At 38.8% G+C, this 26,303-nt stretch overlaps 1 protein-coding gene across 2 annotated transcripts in view; it reads left to right on the top strand.

Moving 5' to 3' along the window:
- GFRA1 (GDNF family receptor alpha 1) overlaps window positions 1–26,303 on the top strand; it is a 137,628-nt gene that overhangs the window by 91,495 nt on the left and 19,830 nt on the right. For both annotated transcript variants that reach the window (XM_042019408.1, XM_042019409.1), the window contains exons 5-7: window positions 7,688–7,797; window positions 12,866–13,000; window positions 16,047–16,225. In XM_042019408.1, coding sequence (XP_041875342.1) covers window positions 7,688–7,797; window positions 12,866–13,000; window positions 16,047–16,225 — 424 coding nt within the window. The remainder of the gene's footprint in view (window positions 1–7,687; window positions 7,798–12,865; window positions 13,001–16,046; window positions 16,226–26,303) is intronic.

The raw sequence follows: 26,303 nt of genomic DNA, 5'->3' as shown, positions 1-26,303 counted from the left end.
CAAAGAGCATCACTGTATAACCTCAAGAAACCTGATGTTCCAGTTCATCTACCAACAAAAACTTTTCTGGTAAAGAGAGAACTTGTATTGGACTTTTTAGATTATTTTCCATCTCCAAACTCCCATCAGTTTCATGCTTGAGCTAGTAGTAGTCTATTATAGTTTATTCAAGTGGTTACAGGCAATATTATTGCCATGGATGTCTTTCTCAGGTACTTGGAACCACATCCTTTCAGTGTGCACCCACAATATAGTTGTTAATAAACGCTGAAGCGTCCAGTGGCACACTCAAGGACTTGCAGTGGCACTACTTTTCCTTGGCTTGCTTTTTGAGAGTGACAGTGATTTTCTTAGGTTACCAGCCTGTAATTCAAAGACCGTTCTCTTTGCTCAGCTGATGAAGTGAGAACAACTCTACTCTCTACCCATAATGCAGTAGTTCTTCTCTGAGTAGCATCCTGTCAGGAGATGCTGAGGCTTGGGCATCTTTAAAAAATGCCAGTCATTTTTATTTAGAAGCTTCAAATTAAACAGCATAAAGGAAATTAAACAAAATGAAAATATACAAACTCATGGTAGCTGGAAAGCAGTTGGTGGATTTGTTCATGTTGTTGGAGAGCTTTGGTACAGAGACAGGTAGACTAAATAGAAATCTTACCAGCATCCCCTGATAAAATCACAGGCTGACAATTCAGCCTGTCATTCTGTAGAGGACTCTGACAGAAGTGTTTTCTTTGCAGCTGAGAAGACAGAAACACGTTATGAATGCTTAAGGTCGATGCAAGGAAGCAGAGCCCTGCAAAACATGCTTAATATAGGTTTGGTTTCCTGTAGAATGTTTTCCAGATGTTCTCTCAAACAGGCCTCTAAAAAATGATGTGAGGTAATTTTTTTTCTGCGAACAGAAAGAGAAAATTCTGTTTTGTGTCACAGCATCTGAAAAATCACTGTTCTAATTCTTTATTGCATTACCTTGTGCTCAGGATTTTCACCATATTTCTCAAAATTGGCTTTATTATACAAAAGGTCAGTAGTATATAAATATTTATATAACCCAATTTCAAACAAATCATACTTGTTTAGAATCACTTTTGAGCTTAGTAGTTTCCCTTAAACCCAAAGGAGATCTAATATATTAAATTAAAATTATTCTCATGCATGGTCTTGAGTTGCTTAGAGGATTTAATTACCATTGATAAACTATGACATTAGTGTTTTGTTAAGTTCTTTTGATTTTCTATAGCAGGTACTGTGTAAAAAGATCTAACTGGTCTCCAGCAGATGACACGAGCAAAGGGGAAAGGATAATAACAGAACTTACAGATAATATGAATAGAACTTACTTTATTTTGCTTTGCACTATGTTCAGTAGAAGAACTGGGTGTAAGGTACTAATTTGTTAATAGAAAAATAGAAAGAACACAATGTTTGTACTTTTAATTTTAAAATACAGATATGCATAGGTGGAAATGCTTTTCATTTTGCGTGATTGAATTCCAAAGAGTTAGATCTCCATTTTATGCAGTATTAGATGTCCAGGAGGCCCCTGGTAAACAAGAAGCCTGAGCAGTAACTAATTGCTGGCAAGTGTGTGGGGACATGGCACAGACAGCGAGCTGGGTTGAGTGTGGGTGCTCTGGAGGGACCAGCCTTGGTGGGCTTTGTGCCTGGGCCTGATGCTCTGAGCAAGCCCTCGTGCTGCTAGAAGGCATCTCAATGAATCTTGTGTGGTCCCTGCTGTTTGATCCTGTGTCTAGTTATCCCACAATCCAAATAGGCTGCCTCTGTGTAACTGGGGATTGTCCATATTTTGATACCAGATGAACAACACAGTTTTTAGAGATAATTGAATCCAGAATCAAATATTTTCTTGGGTTTAGGCTTCCAGTCATTTAAAATAATAAAACAGCAGCAAAACCTGATAAAAACCAGATTCTTTCACTTAGTAGATGGTATTTGGGTCTAAAATCTTGTAATGGTTTCTGCCAGTGTTGGAAAAGATTTGGATTAGCTCATGTGAGAGAAACTGCCTTCAATATTCAGGTCTTGGGAGGCAAATGGTTTGCCATCAGAAATCTACTTTTTACCCTTCCCACTCCCCAAAAGGTACAAATGCTGAGCTAGGTGTCAGGGTGCAGCATGGGGTGGGGGCTTCCTGGGGCTCATGGGGACTCCAGGGATGGGCAGGACAGAACCTTTCAGGCTCGGGAGCAGGGCAGTCCCAGGCATGGGGAATCTCCCTGGGGACAGACTGGGACATCCCCTGTAGCAGACCTGGCTCATTAGGGACCATGGCTGAGTAGGCAGGGCAGGACTGGGGGGGGGGGGGGGGGAATAGAGACTGAGGTCCTACAGGACCACTGGGGCAGGGGCTGAATGGGGGTCCTGGGTCACAGACTGGGTGAGGGAAGCCCCAGGGGTTGGCAGGATCATAAGTGCCCTCAGAGCCTGGACACTGTCATTGTTTGAGAAGGAGGGTAGCAACCAAACAGAAACCAACCTTTTTGTTGGAAAAATTTAGCGGGGTTGCTCTATAATAAACACATGGGAAAGTGACCTCTTAGATAAAAATGTCAAAATTTGTAGTTGCTCACAGGTGCTCAATAGTGTGTGTAGACAGCTAAGGAGGTGTGAGATTTATTAATATTACACAGCTCTAGTGTCCTTTAATGAAAAAAAAGATGGATCAAAGCTACTTTATGCAGGGAGAGTCGTCTCTTGTTACGGAGCTCTTCTGAGGCTTTTTTTGTCCCACTGGTTGAAAGAGTTACTTATGTGGCCTTTGCCTCATTTTCTCACTGTTTATGAAAGGGAAAATGAAATGCTTCTCCAACAATGAAGCCATCAGTTTGGCCACACACCAACCCCTCCTGCCATTCTTGCATCCCAGCAGAAGCAGCACCACCCCAGCTGTATGGGTGCTATTTGCAGCCAGAGTAGGACACTGCAGTAGACCCCCACAAAAGAGGAACAAGTGTTTTGACTTGTTGTTTTTTCTGTAATGGTGCCGTTTATCACTATGACACACATTCATTGACTTAGTCTTGCTTTTTTCAGTGCTGGATTTATACTTCTTTTCTGTTTTGAATATTGATGCAGCACTTCCCTTACGTGACTGCACTGCCAAATGGTGTCTAGACGCTGGAGCAGCTCTGACTAATTAGCGTAGTCACCCCAAGTCTCTCAGCTCTGGCATTTACGTACTCTTTAAGTTACTGCTATAAATAGATGCCTAAACACAAGCAGCAATGTAAGGAGAGGTGGCAGTGAGCATGCCCAGACTTCACCTGACATCCCTGAGGTGTGGCACAGGACAGCTGTTGCTCTCTGCATTCCCACCAGGGTGAGTGGTTGTAACCACTCTCTTGGACATCACAACTTAATATGTGTGCAGCCAGCAGGAGACCTGGGTTCAGTGTCTTGCTTGGTCTGAACATCACCAGTGCCAAGGCAAGGTGGAGACATTTCTCTCCTCAGGGGCTCAGCCCTTGTGTACCAACAGTACAGTCAGAGAGAAAAAAAGCAGAGCAATCAACACCTGCCATCCCAGCAATGTGGGTACTTCTTGGGGAGGATTCTGACTCAGAGAGTTGCTTTCTGATAGGCCATGATTTGCACCCAATCCAAACTAAAAAGTCTTAAAGTTTTCTGCAACTTCACAATTTATATCATACTTTTAAGTATTGCACCATTGCTAAAGCTGAATTGACCAGCCTTAAAGAGGGAGCACTGATAAATATCAAAGATAACTTCAGGACATCAAAGAACTTTCACAAAACCTTGAGAATAAAAAGTAGTGAAAATCTAATCAATGTTACCTATGCAACGGGCTGTGCTAATATAAAATTAAATTGCCTCAAAAATTATATGCAGATTAAATACAATACTGCTGTTAACAAAGCTTATTTGTAAGCAAAATATGAAAGTTTTGATTTATCCAGCTGAGTGTTTGAAGAGACACTATCATAAGGAAAGCAAATTAACTTTGCTTCCTTTGTATTTTTAACTATTACAAATTATTTTACTGGTACTAATACAAAGCATTAGAGAATAGCAGGTTTGGGATTTTTTCTTTTCAGAAAGGCTGTTTGTTGTTTGAGCAGATTTTCTTTGAATTTGCCTATGGGATTATGGGATTATTCTTATTTTTCCAGCTAGTGGTATACAAAATATTTAAAGTAAGCTCTTCAGAACATCTGCAGGTTTTCCAGGGCTAAGATAGGACTAATTTAATTTGTGCAGTTTCTGCCCTACAAAGAGATTTTTTTTTTTTTTTTTTTTCTTTCTAACTCTTCCTGGGAGAAAGATTTCTGGGTAGTACCCCTTATTTATGCAAGGAAAAGGGAAGAAATCATAAATGCTGCTGTGCACAATGAGGATTTTGTGACAGAAAAAGAAATTAATAGTTCCTTTTAAATGTGGTCCTGGTACGTGGTATGAACAATATAAAACTGCCTGTCTTTCTCTCTCCAGCAGTGAGATATGTCTGTGTACATTGCAGATGTAAAACTGTGCACACCTGAAGGTGCATGTGGCAAGCTCTGTTTGTTCTCTAGATAACAAAACTGCTCAGTCATGGCTTAGAAACTCCCAACTTGCCACCTACTGAAGTGCCTACCAAGTTGCCTCCTGCTGAAGGAGCACTGAGTTAACACCGTGTGCCTATTTTTTATAGGGCTGCTATTATCAGGTTGCTCTGATTCCACATCCCTAAAAGCATTGTCTCTTTTACCCAAACAGTTCTTAATATTCATGTGCAATACTTTAGGATTAATGGTTCTCATTAGGCTAATTTGTCTTTCTCTCTAGATAAATAGCAGTACCGCTGTTTTGGTGTTCACTGATGAGCACACTTTCCTCACTGCCAGTCGACTGGAAATGTTTCGGGCTACATCTTCAGTGGGTGTTAATCAGCAGATCTGCACTGAAAGTATTGGAGTATTTTATGGCAGATGGAGGTCTCTGGTTTTATTTTCTGGCCTTAAATTTATCTCCTGTACAAATGAATCCACATGAGTATCAGGTGTAGTTAACAGCTCAGGAGAGGGTGAGAGCTTGGATTGTGTGAAGTTTGGATGACTTGCTAGGGAAGGAGTGTGTGATAATGTCCAGTAATGCTCAGACCAGAGCTATCTGAACTATATTTGACTTACAAAAACTGAAATGTGCAGTGTTGTCACATCATTACTTTTTATGACCGCAAAAAATTCTTCAGAAATTCACATGGAAATCAAGCTGTATGCAAAAGAGATCAGCAGAGCTATTTTTAACCTCCTTTAGGAACAACAAATAAGTTCTTTAAGCAGGCTGGGTAGTAAATGACTGGTGTTATTCCATAGTTATCAGTCCTTAAAAACATTTACAGAAGAGGAGTGTATTAAATGATCTCTGGACCAATGCATCTAATAACCTAAGGGAGAGCTGGACATTTAAGAAGAATGAAATGATTGCAAGAAGTGTTTTCATGATTATCGAGACGCTGATTGTATAATTCCACTGCCAAAAAGATTTATTTGTGGTCACATAAGTAATGAAATTTAGATCTGAGGAGCTACTTTGTTTTAGAAATGCAAGAATACTGTATATACAGAAGGCTTGCCCTTCTGTTTATACATGGCAGAGGTTTTTCATACTAGATAGGTGTAATAGGCTCTATTCTGTTCTGAACCTGACTTCATCCAGGTATTAGTAGAATTAGAAAAATCCTTTGAAACTGTCAACTGTCTTTGTTCCCAATTGATCCAAAAGCTGGATTTGAGCCACTATCTTAATTACTGACAAAGAGAGGAATCACTGCAGTGACAGAGGGTTTCCTTTCCCAGACTTTCTTCATGGTGCTGCTATTTATCTCTTCCCATACCTTGAGACCCATTTCTTCTCAGCCTGTCTCCTGGTAGGTACAGTCTATATTCACCAGCTAAGTAGGGGGTTTATGTAAATTTAGAAGTTTATGTACACATACACATAGGGCAGTAGGGAATCCTGAAGGCTCGGTAGAGAGATTGACTTTTTAAAGCTATTAAAGGCAAGTGGGTACAGATTTTCATCTCAAGGTTAAGTGGTTAAATAAGGCAAGAGAGGGAATGAGAAGCTTAGAGTTGACTGTGACTTGAAGGCAACCATGGATTTGCTGGTGTCAGTACAGTTAGCGAGAGATGGAACTGAAATAAGGCCATCAGAACAGCTCCCATAAATTCAGGTATAGGTTGCATGGAGTTTATTTATAGGATGCTTTCTCAAACTAAGCCTCTGAACCTTTTGATGTTTGCCCATCGTTACTTTCAGGTCAATTAATGATGTGTATCCAGTCCCATTCCGGGGTAGGTAAAACAATAAAGCAAACAAAGATAATGAGTCTCTGGAGCATGTAAACAAATAAAGTAAATCACTTGCAAATCACTTGTTTCTGCTAACTTTTGTGGGGCTGTTGCAAAACTGAAAAAGTGCATTTATATTGCAAACCTGCATAATGCTGGAGCAGTGATGAAAATTCATAGATTGTACTATTCTGATTTTGGGAGGGCTTTGCAAAGATTAAGCATCTGATCCTGAGACATTACTGTGGGTTGTCAGATGAAAAGGAACATTTTTATACCTATTTCACAGAAGAGAAGATTGAAGTAGGGAGGTGATTTTTTTTTTTTTTCCATGCAGGTAAAGGTCTAAATAACACTTTGTAAATAAACAAAAGTCGCTACTCCAAGATTATAAGGCTAAGCTGAGCATGGGAGCGCCTGTAGGATGTGGGACCTTGCCTCACCTCATCAATGCCTCGCAAATATTACAGACCTGAATGGGAGCATTACGTGGCCTTTAAGTCACAAATAACCAGAAGAGACCGTGTGTATTAGTCCTTTTATTTTCCAACATAGTAGTATTCAGTTGATCACAATACAGCTTCACTCTGGTCTTAAAGCGCCTCCTGTATGTAATCAGTGCTCTCCCCTCCTTGGTCATGGGCAGAATGAGGTAAGTGAAGATAACGTGGCCACTCAGCAGCAGCACTCAATGCAGAGCACACTTTCCTTTCCTCTCAGCCCTGGAGTCAGTACTCTGGACTTTGGATGAATGTACATTTTATGAGAACAAATAGATTCTCAGTGCCATGGCTCTGGGGGGCCAAGGAGACCATGCCAGCTGGTCCTGCCTGCTGCCCCACTTCAGCCAGCTGCTCCTGCACGCCAGTCCAGAGCAGGGGTGATCCCACTCTCTGGAAACTCAGGGCAGCACCAAAGCAGGTCCTGCTTCAAGTCTTGCAATGAGTCTTGCTTACTCTGTGAGCACAAACATACAGTTTTGTGTAATCAGTAAAACAGCAGACACTGTGTTCTGGGTAAAAGACTCCAGTTAGAGTTCAGATCCAGGCAAAATGACTCCTCATATGATAAAATAACTCTTTGTCTTTTTTTCCTGGCATGAAAATGCAGAACATTTCTTTTACTAAAGGGCAGGCATTTCCCTGTTGTTCTGTTCCTTTTTTACTGTTTGCTTACACTTTTTTGTTCTGACTTCAAAAATAGATTCTGGAAAGAGATGCATGTTAGAAAGAGACTCTCAATGGCTGAGATGTGTCCAATATGCATTTAAGTTAAAGAATATTAAGCCTTGTCCAAAAATAGAGAGTGTAAAAGGTAAGAATGCCTTCAGGCTTGATTTTTAAAGATACACATTTTTCTTCCTGTTGCAGATCTCGCCTTGCAGATTTCTTCACAAACTGCCAGCCTGAGTCACGCTCTGTTAGTAGTTGTCTGAAGGAGAACTATGCTGACTGCCTTCTCGCTTACTCGGGGCTTATTGGTAAGAGGTCAGGGAAGGGTGGAGGCTTGCTCATGAGAAAAAAATCCCAAACTGCATTTTGAAGGCCCATGTGAAATAAAAACTGGAATATAATACTGTATGATATGATACTAGGCCAGTTTCTCCACCTACATGTACTGGCCCTGTTTAGCCTTACAGAGATTCTTGGGGTAAGTTTGTACATTACAAGAAAATTAAGGATGGAAGATAAGGAGAGAAAGGTGCTTGAATTTGAAGTAAATTCAAGCTTAAAAAAAGTAAAGCTTATTAAGATGGTTGAATGTAGGACAGAGGAGTAGGAAGTTAACAAGTGGAAGTGCAGCTTGGTTGATTTTGCAGCTGTCATCACAGGTTGGGATGAACACCTTCAGAGAAAGATACCTGAATTTGAGGTATGTAACAATAGAACAATCCAGCCTTTTATCAATTCCACCTGCTATTTTTTCCCTGATATCCCTCTGTCCACTCTTGTCCACAGTGTTTTCAGAAGTGCCTGTCAATGAGATGAACTGAGACCAAATCTGAAATCCTCTTCCCTCCCCAACGTAGTTGTTTTTGTTTGTTGTCACTTTCCTGAGTGTCAACAGGCACAAGGATGCCTTTATGGAAGCCAGATTCCACATGCCACGCTCAGTATTTGATTCCTGAAAGAGAAATAACATGTCAAGAAGCTGAACGTGTTGTAGAAATATCATAGTTGGGCCATAAATAATAAGTGAATGTCAAAACTCTGAAACAAACAAATTTGAAAGGCCACCAGATAAGATGTTTTTAAGCTTACAGCCTGCACCTGCCACAGTGCAGTAATATCCCCTTCTGTTGGGCATGAAGGTGCCAGCTCAGGCCCTGAAGCTGATCCTGCTGTTAAATAAATGTCTCTGGAGATGATATTGAAATGAAAATATTTCTAAAATAGGTTGGGTTTGCTGAAAAATGACTGAAAGCTATACTCAGTGGCTTATTGTTACCATTCTTATTACTCTAGCAGCTAACAAGTGAGGTAAATCCATGTGGCAATGGGTAAAATGAGATGTGATGGCTTCAAAGGATATTCTTCTACCACTGAAGAGATTAAGACAGTATGGGAAGGGTATAACATCTGAACAGTTATGACAGACTGTCATTTGACTCTGAAACAGAGAATTGAATAGCCTTGAAATCTGATCTTGTCAATGAGATTAAGAAGTCTGGCTGCTGGCAAGGAGTAACTGTTACTAACAGATACTTCTGGGTAAGAGCTGCCAAGAAGTTCTTGCTGGACCTGGTGAATTTTGCTGGCAGTTTTGTCGGTTTCATTTTTCAATTTAACCCCAAAGATGACCCAGTTCCTCTTGTGAGGAGTTTTTGTGTTAGTGGGGATGACCATCCTGCTGTCACACATCAGAAATGTGGAACGGGTGCCTAAGGAGTTCAAATCAAAAGGAGATCTAGTTTTCAAAGGGAGAAGTATACATTTTTCTTCCTTCCTGCTAGCCCCTAGAGACATGCAAAAGAGGAGCTGACTGGTGTTACAAGAGTTTTACTTCTTTGTATTAATTCTTTTAAACCAAGAGATTACCAAAATGTTTCTTGTGCTGAAGCAGTAAATTCCTGCTTCTGATACCAATCTGATACGAAAGTGGAGTAAGGCAGAAATCAGAGGTATAATCTTTCAAATGTCTGCTTAGTAGATATAAAACACAAGAAGAAGAGTTAGATTGTGGGTAAGAAGCTGCTACAGATCCATTCATCCATCGCACCTTCAGGATCTCCTTTTAATTAAGATAAAATATTGATCATTAAAATAAAATATTATCTTGTTCAGCCATTTCATTAAATGTAGCAAAAATTGCACCTCCACAGAGTTTGTTCAGGAAATTGAGGCTTCTCTATGGAAGGTATAGTGAATGTGAGTCTCTCCTCATATACAGGCATGTAAATGAGAGTTAACTTCACTGAAGTTAGTGGAATCCCACCTAAAATCTTCAATGGAAATAGAGCTGGGCACAGTTTTCATACAAGATGCTTTATCAATTAAATGGAGAATGATCTGTAGGGGCTGCTTTAATGTTTGCATCAAAGATATGTACACTTCACAGGAATTTTGAAAACTTCAATTCATTGCTTTAGGCTCCTTGTAGTATAGGGATAAATGAATACATATTTTTAATTAACAGAAAAATATAAAAAATTATTAAATGTAAAAGGAGACTGTGGGTAGCCATGTTTGAGTCAGTGCTTTGGTTACAGCCTCACTACAGCATCTGGACCTTCTGCACTTCCACATCAATTAAGGTTTGCTCTAACTGCTGACTTCAAGATCTGCTTTAGCATTCACTGTCTGGCACATTTTCCCTTGTCTTGAGCAAAATCCATCCAAGTCCCCTGGAATTCCCAGGAATTCCATGAGAGTTTGTGTGTATAAGCTGGAGTTGCTTTGGGCCGAAGAAACTTTGGCCATTTGCCCCTTCTCTTAGATGCCCCATCCATCTCCTTATTAATTCACCCTAATTTGAGCAACCTCTTGGCTGTGTTTAGGCCAGCTCTACTTTTGTCTAAAATGTGGAGGTCTGACTGCTGACTTTTGAGACCATCACAGAGCTGTTTGATACCTAGAGTTCAGAAAACCAAACATGTCCTATTTTCCTGCCAGCCACCATGGTTTCTCTGATCCCTTAGTGTCCATCAGCAGAATTTCCAAGATGCCAGCCAGTGGGGAGGGAGGAAGGGAAGAGCACACACAATTGCAGGGAAAAAAGAACATCCACCCCAGGAAAGCAAGCATATAATCCGCTTGGGTTCACATCTGCCCCCAGGTTTAAATGACAGACTGATTTTCTACTAGCTGCTCTTTCAGCCACTCTGTTTTTGCTGGATGCACAGTTTGTGTGCTGTGTACACACTTTCCTTGTCCTGTCTTTCCTGTATTCATCAACCCTAATTGTACCTTGGTATCTGTTACACTTTTAACCCCTGTCTTAACCCATTTTAATTACCTTATTACCTCTTTGTGATAAGACAGTCTTACCTCAGTGACCTTTTTAATTTCCTTAATACCTTTTTGTTTTTTAACCCTTCACTAAGCATTTTCTAATTAGAAGTTTTTTTCAGCCTACTGTTTCCATTTGCAAAATCCTCTTGATTCTCACTTTCTTTCACTTCTTTTCAGATCATGTTGCAAGGCTAAAATAGTGTTCTGAACCATCAAATGGATGAGGGAGAGACATTTAATGTGTTTTATTTTAATTTAATATCATTCCTCTTCTTATTTATCTACTGCCCAGTTTTCATTAATAATGCAAATTATATTTCCCTATTTTACTAAATTCTGTACCTCCATTTAATGAAATTTGAACCATGCTGTTTACTCATGTACTAATCTCATGTAGAATTTGAGCAAGTATTAGTCCAACTATCTGTTAAATGCTGCAAGTAGACAAAAGTATGGGATTATAGTAAAATTTAAGAACACCCCAAAACAAGACAAAAGAAGCTTTTTGGGAATTTCACAATGGGACCACATTCATTTTCACATCCATTTCTGTCTCAGGCCAGCCGTAGTGCCTATTCTCCTTTGTCTCCCACGTCACATATGAAGCAGTTTGCATGTTGATTTGTTCATTTCCCAGCACTGCCTGGTGACAGAAAGGCTATTAGACGTCACTCTGTGATTTGTGTTATTTCTAATGTTTCTTTTTTTAGCTTGGAGTTTGATAGCCCCTTCCCGTCTGTTATTGCAGATTCTTGGACCCCAGACCTAGGCGCCAAATTTTCTCTCCTAGTGTACACTTTGGGTCTCTAACATTTGTCCTTCATCTCTTCCATCTTCTTAATGACTACTTTGATGTCAGTTTTGAGGAGATGTGATCACATTTCCTCAAGATATATGACCTGTCCTAGAATTGCAGATTATCAAGTGAGGAACATGTTCCCTGAAGCAGCTGGCAGCTGTTCAGGTCTGGAATATCTTCCCGTTTTTATTTAATTTTTCCCTTTTGGTCAGACAAATAAAATAAAGTTTCAAACTTCTCAATCCTGTGGAAAGTTTGAAATATCTGACCTGCTGGGGTGATGCCTTCAGTGAGATTGCTGTCTTGAGCAAATGCTCATCATACAACAGTTTCCTGATCCAGATGAGAAATGCACAGTTGCTGTACATCTTTTAGGACACAAAATGCCTTCTTTGGTTTAATTTCATTCTTGGTTGCCTTGAGTTGACATATAAATGGGAGAATATTTACCCAAGAATTTGTAGCAGTTAAAATCACCCTGTGGTTGGAAAGCTGTTGACAATGTTTAGGAAATAATCACTGTACTGAAGAAGTAGTGAGATATCAGGATTAATAGTAATTTATTACCTGCAGAGAATCTGCTGTACCTTTTCATGCTTGCTGGTTTTTGTTCTGTTCATCACCATAACCCAGACTGCTGGCAGGTCCCTCATGAGCACCCTGGGGTTAACCATGCTCCAAGACATAGTAGGGCTCCCCTCAGCATGACCAGCATTCTCCTCGATCATGCATTTCAGAAATGGTTTTTCAGTCTGGCTGCAGACTTGAGGAGGAAGCACAGGTCTGGGTACCTGGTCTCTGCCATTTATTTTCAGCTAGAATTAAAACCAGAAAAAACACAAGCGAGGAAGGAAAATCCGAGTTTTAAGTGCAGCTTTAAGGATACAGTCCACGTGTGTTTGATCTGGCAGCAAAGCCCTTTAAAGAGGTGCTCACCCTCTCCCAACCCCTCCCTCCCTTCTGCCACGGCTTTCTACCTGTCAGTTCTGCTGATGCAGCTCTCTGTGGGAATCCTTTTTGGAGGGAAGAAACGTGTCTTTAATGTGTGATTCATGTTACAGTCCCTAAAGTGATTGCATTCAGACCACAGAGGGTGTGAAATATGGCACAGGGCTGGGTGTCAGAGGGTGAGAGCAGCCAGGAACTGTTAAATCTGGAGGTCAGAGCCCTGCTGTGGGTCTGTGTTGTGAATCCAGCCCCGAATACATGACTTAACAAGGGCTGTGTGCCATCTTAGGGTGGAAGGAATGTTCCAGTGCAAAGGTGGCTCACAGTGCTGTGCTTCACTCTGTTGACAGGCACCGTGATGACACCAAACTACATCGACTCCAGCAGCCTCAGCGTGGCCCCGTGGTGCGACTGCAGCAACAGCGGCAACAACATAGAAGAATGCCGGAAATTTCTGAATTTCTTCAAGGACAACATATGCCTTAGTGAGTAGAAAATTAGATGTCTTTTAATGTGTTTCAGGATGTTTTCTATAATTCCTTTACTGCTTAAGTGTGTTATGATACATCAAGGCCATCACTTTGCACTTTGTTGAGCGTGGTTCTGTTGTAGGTGTAAAAATTAAAAGAACGAGCAAGTGTGCCTGATACTGTGGTTTATGGCCAAGATGGCAAACATGAGAAGCTCTCGGAAAAAAAATCAAAATCCAAAGTTGTTTGGTACTGAAATACGTTTACATCACAGGTCATATTTGGACCCTAACAGTCAGGCAGCATCTTTATCACGGAATTGCAACACCTGAGGGGTTTCGGTATAATTTAAGAACTTTATATAAAAAAGACATGTAGTTTAGGATATGAAGGATTTGCCATAAGTAAGTATAAATTTGATTGTGCTTGCAATTTACAGCCAACTTCCTTTTTTTTAGGATATTTGATCTCAGATGCCTGGTTTTAACACAAGCTTGGATAGTAACTATTGTAAAGATTTTGTTAAATTATTGATTTTTTTTTTCCTGTCGGACTCACTTCCAAATTAGGGACTATTATAAATTTCAGAATGGCTCAGTGGAGTCAATTTTGGCAGGTTCTCTTCAAATTTCCTGTCTGCCTGGAGCAGCATAATTGGATGATGTGGAGTGTGCATCAGAGTTTTAATTTCAGATAGATGAGGAGACCGAAAGAGCTTGGCTTCCCTAGTCTAGCAGAACAGAAGTTGAAAGGATACGTGATTGTTCTCTGAAATTGCATTAGAGGGGCAAGCCCAGGGAGGGGAAGGGATTGCTTCACCTGCAGGACAGCATTGGCATAAGATCAAAAATGCAGATATTGACCATACATATTTAGGCTCAAAATTGAAAAATTTTTAACCATCAGACTAAAGTTAAGAAATAGGCTTCCAGCAGGAGTTTTGAGGGTAAAAGTGGTTTTAAAAGTCATATTTCATCAGCTTATGCAAAGAAGCAGACATCACTGCTTTTCTCAAAAACAGTAAATTAACTCAGTGATCCAGACTGGCCCATCCAGCCCTACAAACTTGAGCTGATGCTAATACAGTGTTCAGTATTTTAGTAGAGATTCTGAAAATCCCCATTGGTAGATTCTCAAGAGGCAGCATTGTAGTGAAGACACAGGGAGTTTTGTGCACAAAAACCTGAGTTGCTCTGTGATACACTATTTATTAAGCTTTGGAAGAACAAATCAATTACGCAAGATCATTTAACAAAAGAAAAAGAGAAAAGAGTTCAAAACTACAAGGGGTAAAATTTAACAATATGCCATCAGACCTTCTTCAAGCCTAATGGTGGTTGCCATTTATATCTATTGCAATACCTCAGATTTTATTCATTTGTGAATGTAATCATTTCTAGAGTGTTACAGGTTCCTTCTAGAACATAAAGACAGAGCGATTCCTTGTCCTTTCTTTTGCCATCAGTACAAAAGCATTAATGAAGACAAATCAAAGACATTGGAGGTTACTGTGAGACAAATTATGTCATCCAAGCTGCAAGATATGTCTTCTTCAGGAAGAAATTAAAGTTGTTTCTGGATTTTATATGAAGCTTTGTCTTTCACATAGAAGGGCAATTTTTAGAAAATTTTATTTTCATTAGTGGGCCTTCCACTGCCTGGAGAAAATGTCATTAAAATCCTTCCCACTTCTTTTAAACAACACAAAAACTTCTTTTTCTATTATGGGAAGAAACTAGGAATTTCTTGCTGGTCTGTTTTACTGAAGTATATTTCCCCTACAAAAAGGAAAATGAACCTGTTATTTGGGGCATTTACAATAATGGTCAAGTTGAAGTTGCTCATTACAGGGCAGTTGGACGAGAGGACCTTGAAAGGTCCCTTCAACCCAAACAATTCTGTGATTCTGTCATAGAATATCTCAAGTTGGAAGAGACTCATAAAGATCATCGAGTGTGATTGTATGAAATAATTGAAGAAGACTAATTTCAAAGGCCAGTTGTTGCTTTGAAAACTGGAAGGATTGCAGGTATTTCTGTGACCCTTCTTGCAACAGTGGAAACAAAGAGTTACTGTGAATTTAGGAAATAACTGCTTTTTATATTGCCTTATTCAGGGAAACACAAGAAAACTTATCATATCCGTCTTCCCCCTTTGTCTCCATTAATGCAGCTCATTCTAGTGCTTTTTACAAGTTCTTCTCTTTGCATGCTGGAGTTCTAAGAACTAATATCAGAAGAAAATACATCTTTTTCAGAAGAAAATTACATGTAAATTATTTTATAAGGGAAGGAATGCCACTGAGAAGAAGTGTTAATAACTTCCACATGTTAGTCCCCAGTGAAATTGTTTGATTTCTTGTACAAAGAATTTGAAATAAGAAATCCCCAAATCCTTGTGAATCCCCAAAGACCTGATTAAGAACTGTTTTTCTATTTGTTTATAAAAAACTCCAACCAATTTACTCTTGCTGTAAACACACTCTTTAATCCTGTGAAACTGTGATAAGCTTTTTAACTTTTATATTCTAAAGTTTTAGTTTAACCATGTTTCCCTCACCCAATTATGCAGATTTTGATTGAAAATGGTAAGGAAAAGATTGCCTCAGTTAAACTATTTTGTAGTTATAGGCATATTAGTTTTATTACACCAAGCTGTAGAAATAAATATTTATTCTGTTCTCTGTTTTTAGTTTGCTATATAACATTACCTGCCTGAATTAGGACGTGACATTCAAACTGTATTTTAAATCTTGAAAGTAAATTTTTGAGTCCTTTGGATGGTAACAAATATGATTATGGTAAGTCCTAAAGCTTCTGTCAAGAATTACTGGAAATGTTACAAAGAAGAGGCTGCACCAAAGAATTACGTGACCCCAGATTTTCAGTTCACGTTTCTAATCAGTTCAAAAATAAAACACATTTTTCAGCATAAAATTGAGTTTCTGTAAATACATATTTTAAATGTAATAATTATTATAATGGTAATAAAAAACAACTCAGTTCTGCTTTTTGCCTTTTTTTTTTAGAAATAGAAAATTGCCTGTAATTTATTTTCACAGAAAATGCAATTCAGGCCTTTGGCAATGGCACTGATGTGAATGTCTGGCAGCCAATCTTACCAGTACAGACCACTACAGCCACAACTACGACAGCTTCCAGACTCAAAAACACAGGGTCAGAGACCACCAACAATGAAATACCCTCCCACAATGATTCACCAGCATGTGCAAACCTGCAGGTAAGAGAGTTTTGTAGTTGTTGTGCAAAAATGAAAGTTTTTCATAGATACCTGTAGAGTAGTCTCCCACTGCCTAAGTAGATGCCTGCCTAAATTGGAATATCTGTTTATTCCCATGGTTAAAAGCTGCATATATCGTGAGATATCAGACACTCTTATTTTAAATCAGAAATTTGCTTATCTCAAAGTGGACTTTACTGCCAGTTGCTGACTCAGAAACAGGGGATGGTATTTAATTTCTTATCACAGGTTTGAATATGAATGTGGCACTCTCCACATCCTGCCAGGATATGTCAGATTAATTTAATCCCCTGAGTAATCCAAATACAGAGGGAACCCTTAATGTGAGCTAGCATGTCCTGCTGCCTTCTTTCTTACGTTACTGGCATTAAACTCAAGAAGGTTTTTTGGCTGAGTAGGTCTGGATATTAGAGAACATGTGGTGCTACAAACTACATGGTGAAGAAGCTGGGCAAAGATAAAACTATTTTGAATCAGGCACTTTCTAGAACTGGGGTCAAGGTCATGATGTGATTTTGGCCAGTGGCTGTAGCGATTTTCTTTGACACTTAAATTAGGCTATTGATAGGGGATCATTGATTTTGGATTTAGAGGCACATCACTTGCTGAAGACAGTTTTTGCAGCTCTTTGAAAGATTGAAGGACTTGGGCAGGAGACAACAAATCAAGGAGCAAAATCAAGGAGCAAAATCAAGGCAGGAAAGAGGTAGCAGGAAATGTAAAATGAAAACAACCTTAGGCCAGATTAGAATCAAGCTATAAAAATTCCTGGTGGTTTAAATGCAAAATTAGGTCAGGCAGGGATAGATCAGCTTGTCCTGTTTATTTTTGTCTTTACAGAAGGAAAATTGCTATGTGACACAAATGTAAGTGTCCAAACTTCAAGGTCTCAGCTGATACCAAGATAAATTTTTCTGGATTTCTGGCTTTCCACTGTTAAAGCATTGATTTTTTACTTCCCTATAAAAAAATTCTTTTTTTTTTCTTTGTCTTAAACTGTATCAAAGTTTCCATGTGCACTGAACTAGAAACTTTTTATTTCTCAGAGATATGTTTTGCTTCTTAATTTTTCCTGCACTACTCTCTCTCCTTCATCCTTTTCCAGTTCCTGCATTTATTTTGCATTGGAAAATTGTATCTGAATCAACATTAGGGACATTACAAAGTCACAAAGTATAGGGGGTTAATGATACATGGTGCTGAGTTTAGGTCCTTCTGGTTTTTTTTAATTCTGTTTTTCATACCTGTGCATTCACTATTATTTAAGCTTTGTAAGTTACTGGTAAGAGAGACAGTTGGAGGCATATATTGCTATTTGCAATAGTCATTTAACCAAATAGAATATGCTGAAAGAAACGCAGCCTTTTTAACACGAAACTTGGAATCTCTTGCATTTAGAAAAAGACCTTGATGGGATATTATTGAGTCACTTCATGTTATATTAAAAACTTGTATTATGGGAGAGATCACATTTTCCTTCAGTGTTTGTACAGCCCGCTGTAGAGTAAGGCCTCCAGATGCTACCAAAGTACACAAAATAAATAGAGAACTGAAGAAATGGCAAGTGACCACAAATCCCATTGGATTCACTTCAATTTCCAAATGCTCCTTAAGCCTGAATAGATGTTCCTGTATTTTGAAAATGACTTAAATTCTTCTCTGTCCTTGCTCCTGTTACTCTGGCATTTTGAAGTCACATCCCACATGAGTTTATCAGCTGTGGTTTAAAACTCTGCTATGACTTCAAGTGTACCCTCCTGATGTACTTGGCACAAGAAGTAAAGGTCTGTAGGGAAAAGAGGTTCCTTTAAATAAATGATCTCTGCTGTTTGGTAGAAACTATAGATAAGGTCTGCACTAAAAGGTCACTGAAGTTATGTAAATCAAGCAGTTTTATTCCTCTGAAGTACAATATTCTATGCTTACTGCTTCCTTCTCTCAGAACTGAAACACAAAGAACAAAGCTCTAATATTTTAAAGCATTTTTCAAAAAGTAGTTTATGAACAGAGCCAAAACAAGCCCACAATTTTTAAAAAAGAAACCTATGTTTTTTGGACAGTATGGTGCCACTTTGCATGTGACACTTAAACCCTAATGCAAATTTTATAAAAGAACTGGTTTTCATATTGCACTTGGAGAAGGGTATTCATTCCAAGTCTCTCCTCCCATGAAAATATGCCTTTGTAGTATTTTCAAAACATGAACTAGTGCAGCCAAAAGCTTTTTTATATGCTTAGCAGCTGAGCTGAAAGGTTTGTAAAAGGCAGTATAACGTAAACTCTGTGAAAAGTCAAATTACAAGCATCAGTCTCAGCACAAAAAGACAGTGGCAGAGAGGGGCTAAGGAAATGGTCATTGAGATGCAGCAGGGCTGCATATTCTAGTTAGTGGGTTTAAAAATACAATGCAGGAAGAAAGAGCAGGAAGTGATTGATTAGTATAATATGCCATAGAAATGAGCAAACCCCAACCTCCAGGGGCTGTAAAATACAGGGCACTAATCCACCAAGAGCGTCACTGACTGAGCAATTTTTGATACATCTCTTCCTGACTTGTTCAAAATGGTCATATAAGAGCAAGAGTGCACTGATGGTTTTGTTGCTGTGCCATATTCCTCTGCACAAGCAAAGCTGGGAATTGGAAAGGTGGTGAATGCTTAAAGAAAATATGAGATACTCTTTGTTTACGTGTGCTCAGTATTTATCTCAAAAACCTGTTGAAGATTTGGACTTTAAAATAATGTTTGTTGTAGTGATTTTGTTTAGAAGTTGTTCTTCACTTCAACTTACCATTGCTATGAGAATTTTCATTTCTCATATTATGGGGTATTTTCTTATTTCAAATTGATACAGCAAAATGTTTATTTTTGATACATGTTTTCCTTATGTTTACATATGCACTGATTGTGTAATATACTCTTTTTTTCTGTCCCTCAATAAATCAGCATTCCATCTTTGCCAGGAAGATGCTTAATTTTGTCAAGAATCCTCTAAACTCTTTTTACAAACCTGACTGCTAACAAAGTTTGCTAAACACAGAGAGTAAATAGTAGTTAGTTTTACACAAAATGTTAAATTTAAGTATATTTGAGGTGCTTGACATCCTGCAAAGGATCCTCAGCACCACTTAAAAATAACATCAAATATTGTGAACAAAGGGAAGATGAATGCCAACAGCATGTACCTTATGCAGGCAGATTTTATTAAGTGATTGCCAACTGTACCTTTTTTCCTGGTAGCTTCACTCCAGTGTTTCCTATTTAACTGACAGAGATGTTAATCTTTCATTTTCAGTCATAACTTGCATTCAGTATGCCAGTCAAAAAAGGGTTCTGGTCTTTCAGTCTCATGTTCTACCCGCACTGCCTGAACCATCATGTTGGATTATTTGAAAGGGACGAAAGAATGAGTTTGGATGTGTACTCACACCATGTATTCTTCAAAAAAAAGGCTGCTTTTGCATTTGGGAGGGATGGATAGACCTGAAGGATGATAATGCAGTGAACCTCAAGTGATGGATAAGACTAGATTAGACCAGTTGTTCCTGGGTCATCGCAGAGATAAATAAAAAACTAAGAGTTTGACACTGGGTTTTCTGTAATATTTTAAAGGATGGTTTGCAAAAGACAAAAATCGTAGAAGTCAAGATGGTTAAAGACATTTAAGTAAATGGATGCATCAAAATCTTGTTAGCTAGCTCTATACTTTGTTTTCCTGTATTTATTATGTCTTGCTGTTGCTTTGAATTTTCAGCGTTCAAAGAGAATTTAGGGGTTTTGTGCTTTTGAAGAATGAAGCAGTGGACACATGTAATTGAGCTACATGGTCCTTTGGACTAAAGACAAGTCCAGTATGTAAAAGTTTGTTGTGCTCTCAGCAGCAGAATTTAAAAACCGTGAGACAGAAATTGAAAGTATCAAACATTTTGTGGGGAACATGGGAATAGAGAAATCTAGATCCTTAAATAGGTCAATTCTTTCTATTTGCATGTAAGATTAGTGAGTGCTTATAGCACATGTCGGTCATATTGCATTCTTCCACAAAATACACATGATACTTGTGATTTAAAAAAATATTTATAATGGTGAATCTTAGGACAAAACCAGGAGAGAGGGCTCACAGTACTCTGAGGAGAGCAGGATTTAAACGTGACTCCGGCTGAAAATGAATCTGTTTTCCCATGTAGATCTGTCTGTGCAGACCTCCAGCACTGTGCAGGGAGCTGCTAATCTGGTGGTTTAAGTACCCTCTATAACTGCTTAATGTTGCTTTCCATGTGCTAAATATCATTATTCTAAAGCATTACGTAGATGTTTGGAGAGGGTTAAAAGCTCCAGTGTAGCATTCTGAGGATCAGGACACAGCAGGTATGGATCTCCATGGACTGGTAATTGGGCGGTGGGTGAACATAAGCTGGAAGCACAGGCAGTGTGTAGGTGAGGGAATGGCACAACTGCTGAGAAGGAGCTCTGGGGTAGAGACAAAGGGAACTTGTTTTATCCCCTGAGCACCAATATTAACTCACCCATACACCTGGCACCTTCTTTTCCCCATCCCTTCACACAGCCTGTAAACTTTTACTGTTTGTGATAAAGAAGCACTTTCTTTCCAATGCCCTGCCTGCTCTGTCCCTTGGAAAAGTCATGCTTGGACCTCTTCCTCTGGGCCTTGCAACTACACAGAAAGATACAGCCTGGGGCAAAAGATGGACAGCAATATAAAATTCTCAATGCTGTGCCAGAACCAAAAGAAAAGAAAAAAAAATAGACTTAATGTTTTGTATGAAAAGATTTAAATCTACCTCCTGTATTTCCAGGATTAGCTGACATAATGGGATCAGCCTGCTGGTACAAGTGATTTAGAGAGCACCTATTGGCAGCTTCTCTGCCTGAAAAAGCAATGTTTTTAATTTGCCTTAGTGGCAATTCCCTTTTACCTAAAGAAGTCTTGAGTGCTTTGTGTGTACAGATTAAAATATCATGGCCAGGATTAACTTAAAGTTTCATCTTTAATCTTATAATTTGGGGAGCACGAAACGAAATTCTGTTTTGCCACAACAGATACTGTTTTGACTGTTGATTTCATTGACATTGGTTTCAGGAGGTTAATCCTTGTTTTCTTCACCACCATGCTGGAGTGGGTCCTCAAAAAGTATGGACATACAATTCCTTGAGACTGCAGTCATTTACTGCACAACTCTTGCATGTGTGCAAGATCCAGGGAAGGTGACGGGACCACGAGTGAGAGACATGTTGGGGTTTTCAGTCTGTGCGGAAATCTTGGTGTTCTGAGGCAGGAAGGTAGCCCCCACCCAGCTGCTTTGCTGTGCAAACAGCAGATCCCAGTGGCACAGGCCGGTTTGCAGGGAATGTGCACATACACGTGTGTGTATTCATGGTATGGTTGCGTTGGTGTTCCCACTTGGAGCAAGGATGCGCTTGGGCTCTTCACCGTCTTTGCCAAAGAATTTCAGCCCCACACAAGACAGGTTGTTTTCAAGCTTGTTGAAATCCTGCTGAAGTTATAGACATGATTCATACAGCTGATTAATTTCTAAGTACAGGGAGTCCTTTGCCTCTCTTTTGAACAGCGAGGAACAGTGTGAGGATGTAGCCAAGGATCAAACCCGATAGTGCAGATGCATCATATCACTGTCAGTGTTGCTATGACACATCAGCCATCAGTAGTCAGGAGAAAATTGTTCTCATTTACCAGGCTTGGTTGAACTTCTGAGTTGAACATCAGGCCCCCTTACAAGATCAGTCGTGATTTGTGGAGTGAAATACAGGCTAAAACTTCACAACAGGAAAGTCATCACATCTCTGATGTTATCACCAGTTATTACACTGCTTAACACTCAGTCTCTTTGGCATGAAGATCTCTCTGTAAGACTGGACCTTATATTTAATGATCAATACTCTGATTTTTAATGTTTGAAGTTGGGTGTAATAAACTCCTATTACTGAAAGAAAGTGACATGGTTTATGTTGCATGTTAGAATTACAGTTTAAATTGTGGTTTTTTGATTAGCATGCTTTCCATGAGACCAAAATATTGTGCTTGTATACTGTTGAAGAGCACAATACTTTAGAATTATTTCATCAATGATAAAATTTTTTATGGTTCATTTAAAAAAAAAAAAGTTGTAATAGTCTGAGCATCTTTGGTGTATTATAATAATGCAGCACTTTATAGCAGACTGTAAAACTCCAGACTACAGTTTTAGGAATTGTGCAATTTTGTTTTATAGTTTAATAATTGTTCAATTGAAAATGAGTATGAGGTTACTAAAAACCAATTTAATGACTTACAAAAATATAGCTTTATGAAAAGGCACTGCACACCTTTACAGAAAATTGAAATTTCTATGGACAGGTTATAGTTTCTATCCTCAGAAAAAATTTTGCAAATTATTGGTACTAAAAGCAGATTTGCATTTGCAGTGTTCCCCTAAGCCACAGTCGTTTCTATGTTTCACATGAGCATCCTCTTATAAAAATACCACAAAAATGCAAAAGTGCTAGAATAAACCAGAATCAGAAAATTGGATCACATCAGATAAGCCAAATCAAACTGTTCATAGCCCTTATTATTACTTTATGTGGTTCTTCATCATATTAAAGGTATTCCTAATGTCAGCCAACTCTAGTTCTCAATCAAATACCTAGTCCATCATGTATTTCCCTTTTAAAACAGATAGCTCACTACAGTCTGCAAAAAACAGCCATAAAAAGGAGTACAGTATTATAAATTAATTTTAAGGCCTAACTACTACCAATAAAAATTCTGGGTCATTGCATTGCGATGGTACATGTTTAATCATATTGTCTTTGGAAGCAGAGTTCAGAATATATTGTGCCTTTATGGGACTTGACAAAGCGCTTTGTTTAAGACATATTGTTTGCTATTAGCAAATATTAGGTTTTAGTCATGTCTCTGCTCCCATCTGTACTTGCTGGAGTGAAAGTGGCTCTGGTTATGCCAGCAGGCTGACCCTGTTGCAAAGCAAGTAGGCAAAAGGGATTGTGCCACTAGGTTTCTAATGGAAAGGAAATCAAGAGTAGAAGCCTTGAAATCAAGAGCAGAAGCCTTGAAATCTTGAACACTTTTTTTTTTAAACAGGAATAGCTTTCAAGGAGTCCTTATTATGCACCAAAATCCCATCATACTAGTTATTCCAGAAACTCATAATGAAAAGATACTCTTGGCCTTAAAAACCTAGTGAATTGCTGTTAACTTTAGTGCAGCTATCACCTTATAGCCTTCATTTTTTCTGAAAACCACATTGTGCTTTAGAAACAATAAATATTTTACTGTTATAAACTGTGTTAATGCACTAGGTTATCCTCAAAAAAATATATCCACAGAGATTCATGAGGAAAACCAAAGTAAAAGACTGGTGTTATATCAGATAATGAATACAGTTGTCAATAAAGAGATGTTTCTTGCTAAGGTATAAAAATAGCTCAGCAGTCGCCAGAATATATCAAAATTTAACAAATAAAATCTTTATCAATTCTGCCATTTTTGCAAAGAATTGTTCTTTCCTAGGCAAGCAGAAGGATTTCACCAGACTTCTATAATTGAAATGTCCTTTTAAACACTTTTATTGAAGTGGTATTGACGGTTTTGTTTTGTAGCGTGACGGCTTAGGACAAATGACAGTGTGGAGGCTGAAAAATTCTGGATAGTGAAGCATTTTAGTCCCAGATGCATACAGTTCTATGAATTACCTGCCTTCTCCCACTTGGAGGGGGATGGTGTAGAGGGGGTGACAATTTAGGGGAGCAGGGTAGCAACTTGTTGTACAATTTCCTCGTTCCCTGGGGGAGAAGGCTCACTAACAGAGAGGGATCCTGATGAGTGGTGCACAGTCCTGATGCAGAATCAAGGGGTTTGCCTCATCTCTAGTTATGTTCCCTGAAATCCTCAGAGGTGGGAGAAACGGTCCTAGATCCTGGAGTAGGGGTGTGGGGCTGCCTGCCCCAGAGTCGTTTCCCAAAATTGTTGTTCCCTGGTATTTCTGTGAGTCCTTGGTATATGAGTGGGTAGAGAAGAGCTCACAGATGGGAACTACATTCAGATTGTGCTATAATTTTCTCATTTACTGTCACCCTTGATGGCTCTTGAAGTCTGATTGTTGCAGAACTGTTGGACACTTTCTTAATGATCAGCAGGTTATTTCCATAGATGAGCTATCTATTTCTTAGAGCACAGCAAACCTGTGCTCTTTTTTGGGACAAATGTTTGATTGTATTTTGTCTAATCCTACAGAAGAGTGTTGATTAGAGTTCATGGTCTTATGCTCACTGGCGTATCTACACCATCTCTGAAACCTCACTTCCAGTTAGCCGTTAGTGTTCATTAGATCCTTTTCCTGTCTGTTTTTGTTTGCTTGGTTTGTTTTTGTTGTTTTTCCATGTTGTGTGGTTTGTTTGTTTGTTTTCTTTTCTTTTGGTTTGGGTTGTTTTGTCCTTTCTTCTTGCAGATCCATTCTGTAATGTTTGAACACTCAACAGCCTCATAGGCTTAATCTGCTATGAAATTAATTTATATTATTTTTGTGTATTCCCTCCAATGATTTAATGGCTAAATGCAGATTAAGGGGGAAAAACCATGAAAATCTGCACCACTGAGCTGGAGGGATGTTGAGCCTTTATGGTCCTGGAGTACTTTCCATGCCATCACTGGCTGGGCTGCCCTAGAAGGCACAGCAGGGAAAGGCAAAGGAGGGTGGTGGCCATACTGGGGTCCAGTTGAGATTGAAGTCTGCATTTTGATTTGGGTAAAATCTCTGAATCAATCCTACTTCCTTATCCTTGATTAAGGAGGATTCATTGCCTTCCTCTGCCAACAGCAAACCCAAGTACCTGAAGTATGTTTATGCATATAAACTCATTTGATTTTAAGGAGGCAATCACACGACCTAATCAAAGTCTGCTTTTGTTTATACACTTGTAAAAAGGGAGTAGCTCCACAGTTGTATGTATTGCAATTATCCTTAAGTGTACATTGTAATTATTCATTACCCCTTACATACAAGCACATCATTCTTTGATATTTCTGTGCAACCCAGAAACTAACATTCTTAAAAAATAAACTACCCAGACTCTCAGTTGCCATGTGGCAGATAAGATCAAAATCATTTCAGGAGTAATAAAGAAGACGTTTTAGGAGTACTTTATTCTGTGTTACCACCAGAAAATGAAATATAGAAAAGCCCAGTGGAAATTAGAATGCAATAATAAGTAATCATTCTAACCCATACATTGCTGACGAGGCAGCATAGCTGCACAAATAGTACAATGCTGAAGAGCTAAAATTTGGAACCTTTTCCATAGCATTCATTAATTTTTCAAGTAATCAAACCAAGTTTATAGGACAGAAAATGAAACACAATCTTTTAACCAAATTGGCTAATCTATACTCTTAATAAAAAAACCATTAATGATAACAAAACAGCTGAACATAAATTTTTGTTCTGCCCTTACCCTGTCTGCTCATTTTACTTAGTCTGTAACTCTACTTACTGTACACTAGTAATCAAATACTTGGAATAAATCACACCCTTTATCTCCTATTTAATCTTTATCCTTATGAGTCCTGATCAGCTGTCTTACCTAAATAACAGATCTTTATGTAGCCTCCAACCATCTACTCTACAGCATTTTTCAATTTGCTGTTGCGTTCCAGAACATGAGACACTGTCACCCATTTCAGTTCCTTGCTGTCAAAATCAATAGGAGTTCAAAATGTTTATTTTAGTCTGTGCTTTGGAGGTGAGCCTAACTATTTCACACCAAGTCCTGTTCCTAATCAGTGAACTTGGCCTAATAATCCCTCCTCAGGTTAAGCCCTCCTGCGTGCTTTGCTCTTTTTATGAGTCACAGGTAAATAGACTGATGTGCGTAACATAGAATATTTTTCGTAGGTTCACTCAGCATGTTTCCTAAAGAATTATAGGATTATCCTCCCTCATGTCTTTCTTAAAACAGAATTAGGTATTCAGGCAGTAATTTAGTAAATGCTGCATTACATGGTGCTGTAGTTTTCCAGA

Source organism: Corvus kubaryi, unplaced genomic scaffold (genome assembly GCF_017639235.1).
Source record: "Corvus kubaryi isolate FWS band 111438036 unplaced genomic scaffold, C.kubaryi_AGA036_p1.0 138, whole genome shotgun sequence".
NCBI lineage: Eukaryota > Metazoa > Chordata > Aves > Passeriformes > Corvidae > Corvus > Corvus kubaryi.
Note: the sequence above shows the minus strand (reverse complement) of the source record. Positions and strands in the feature narration are given on the sequence as shown.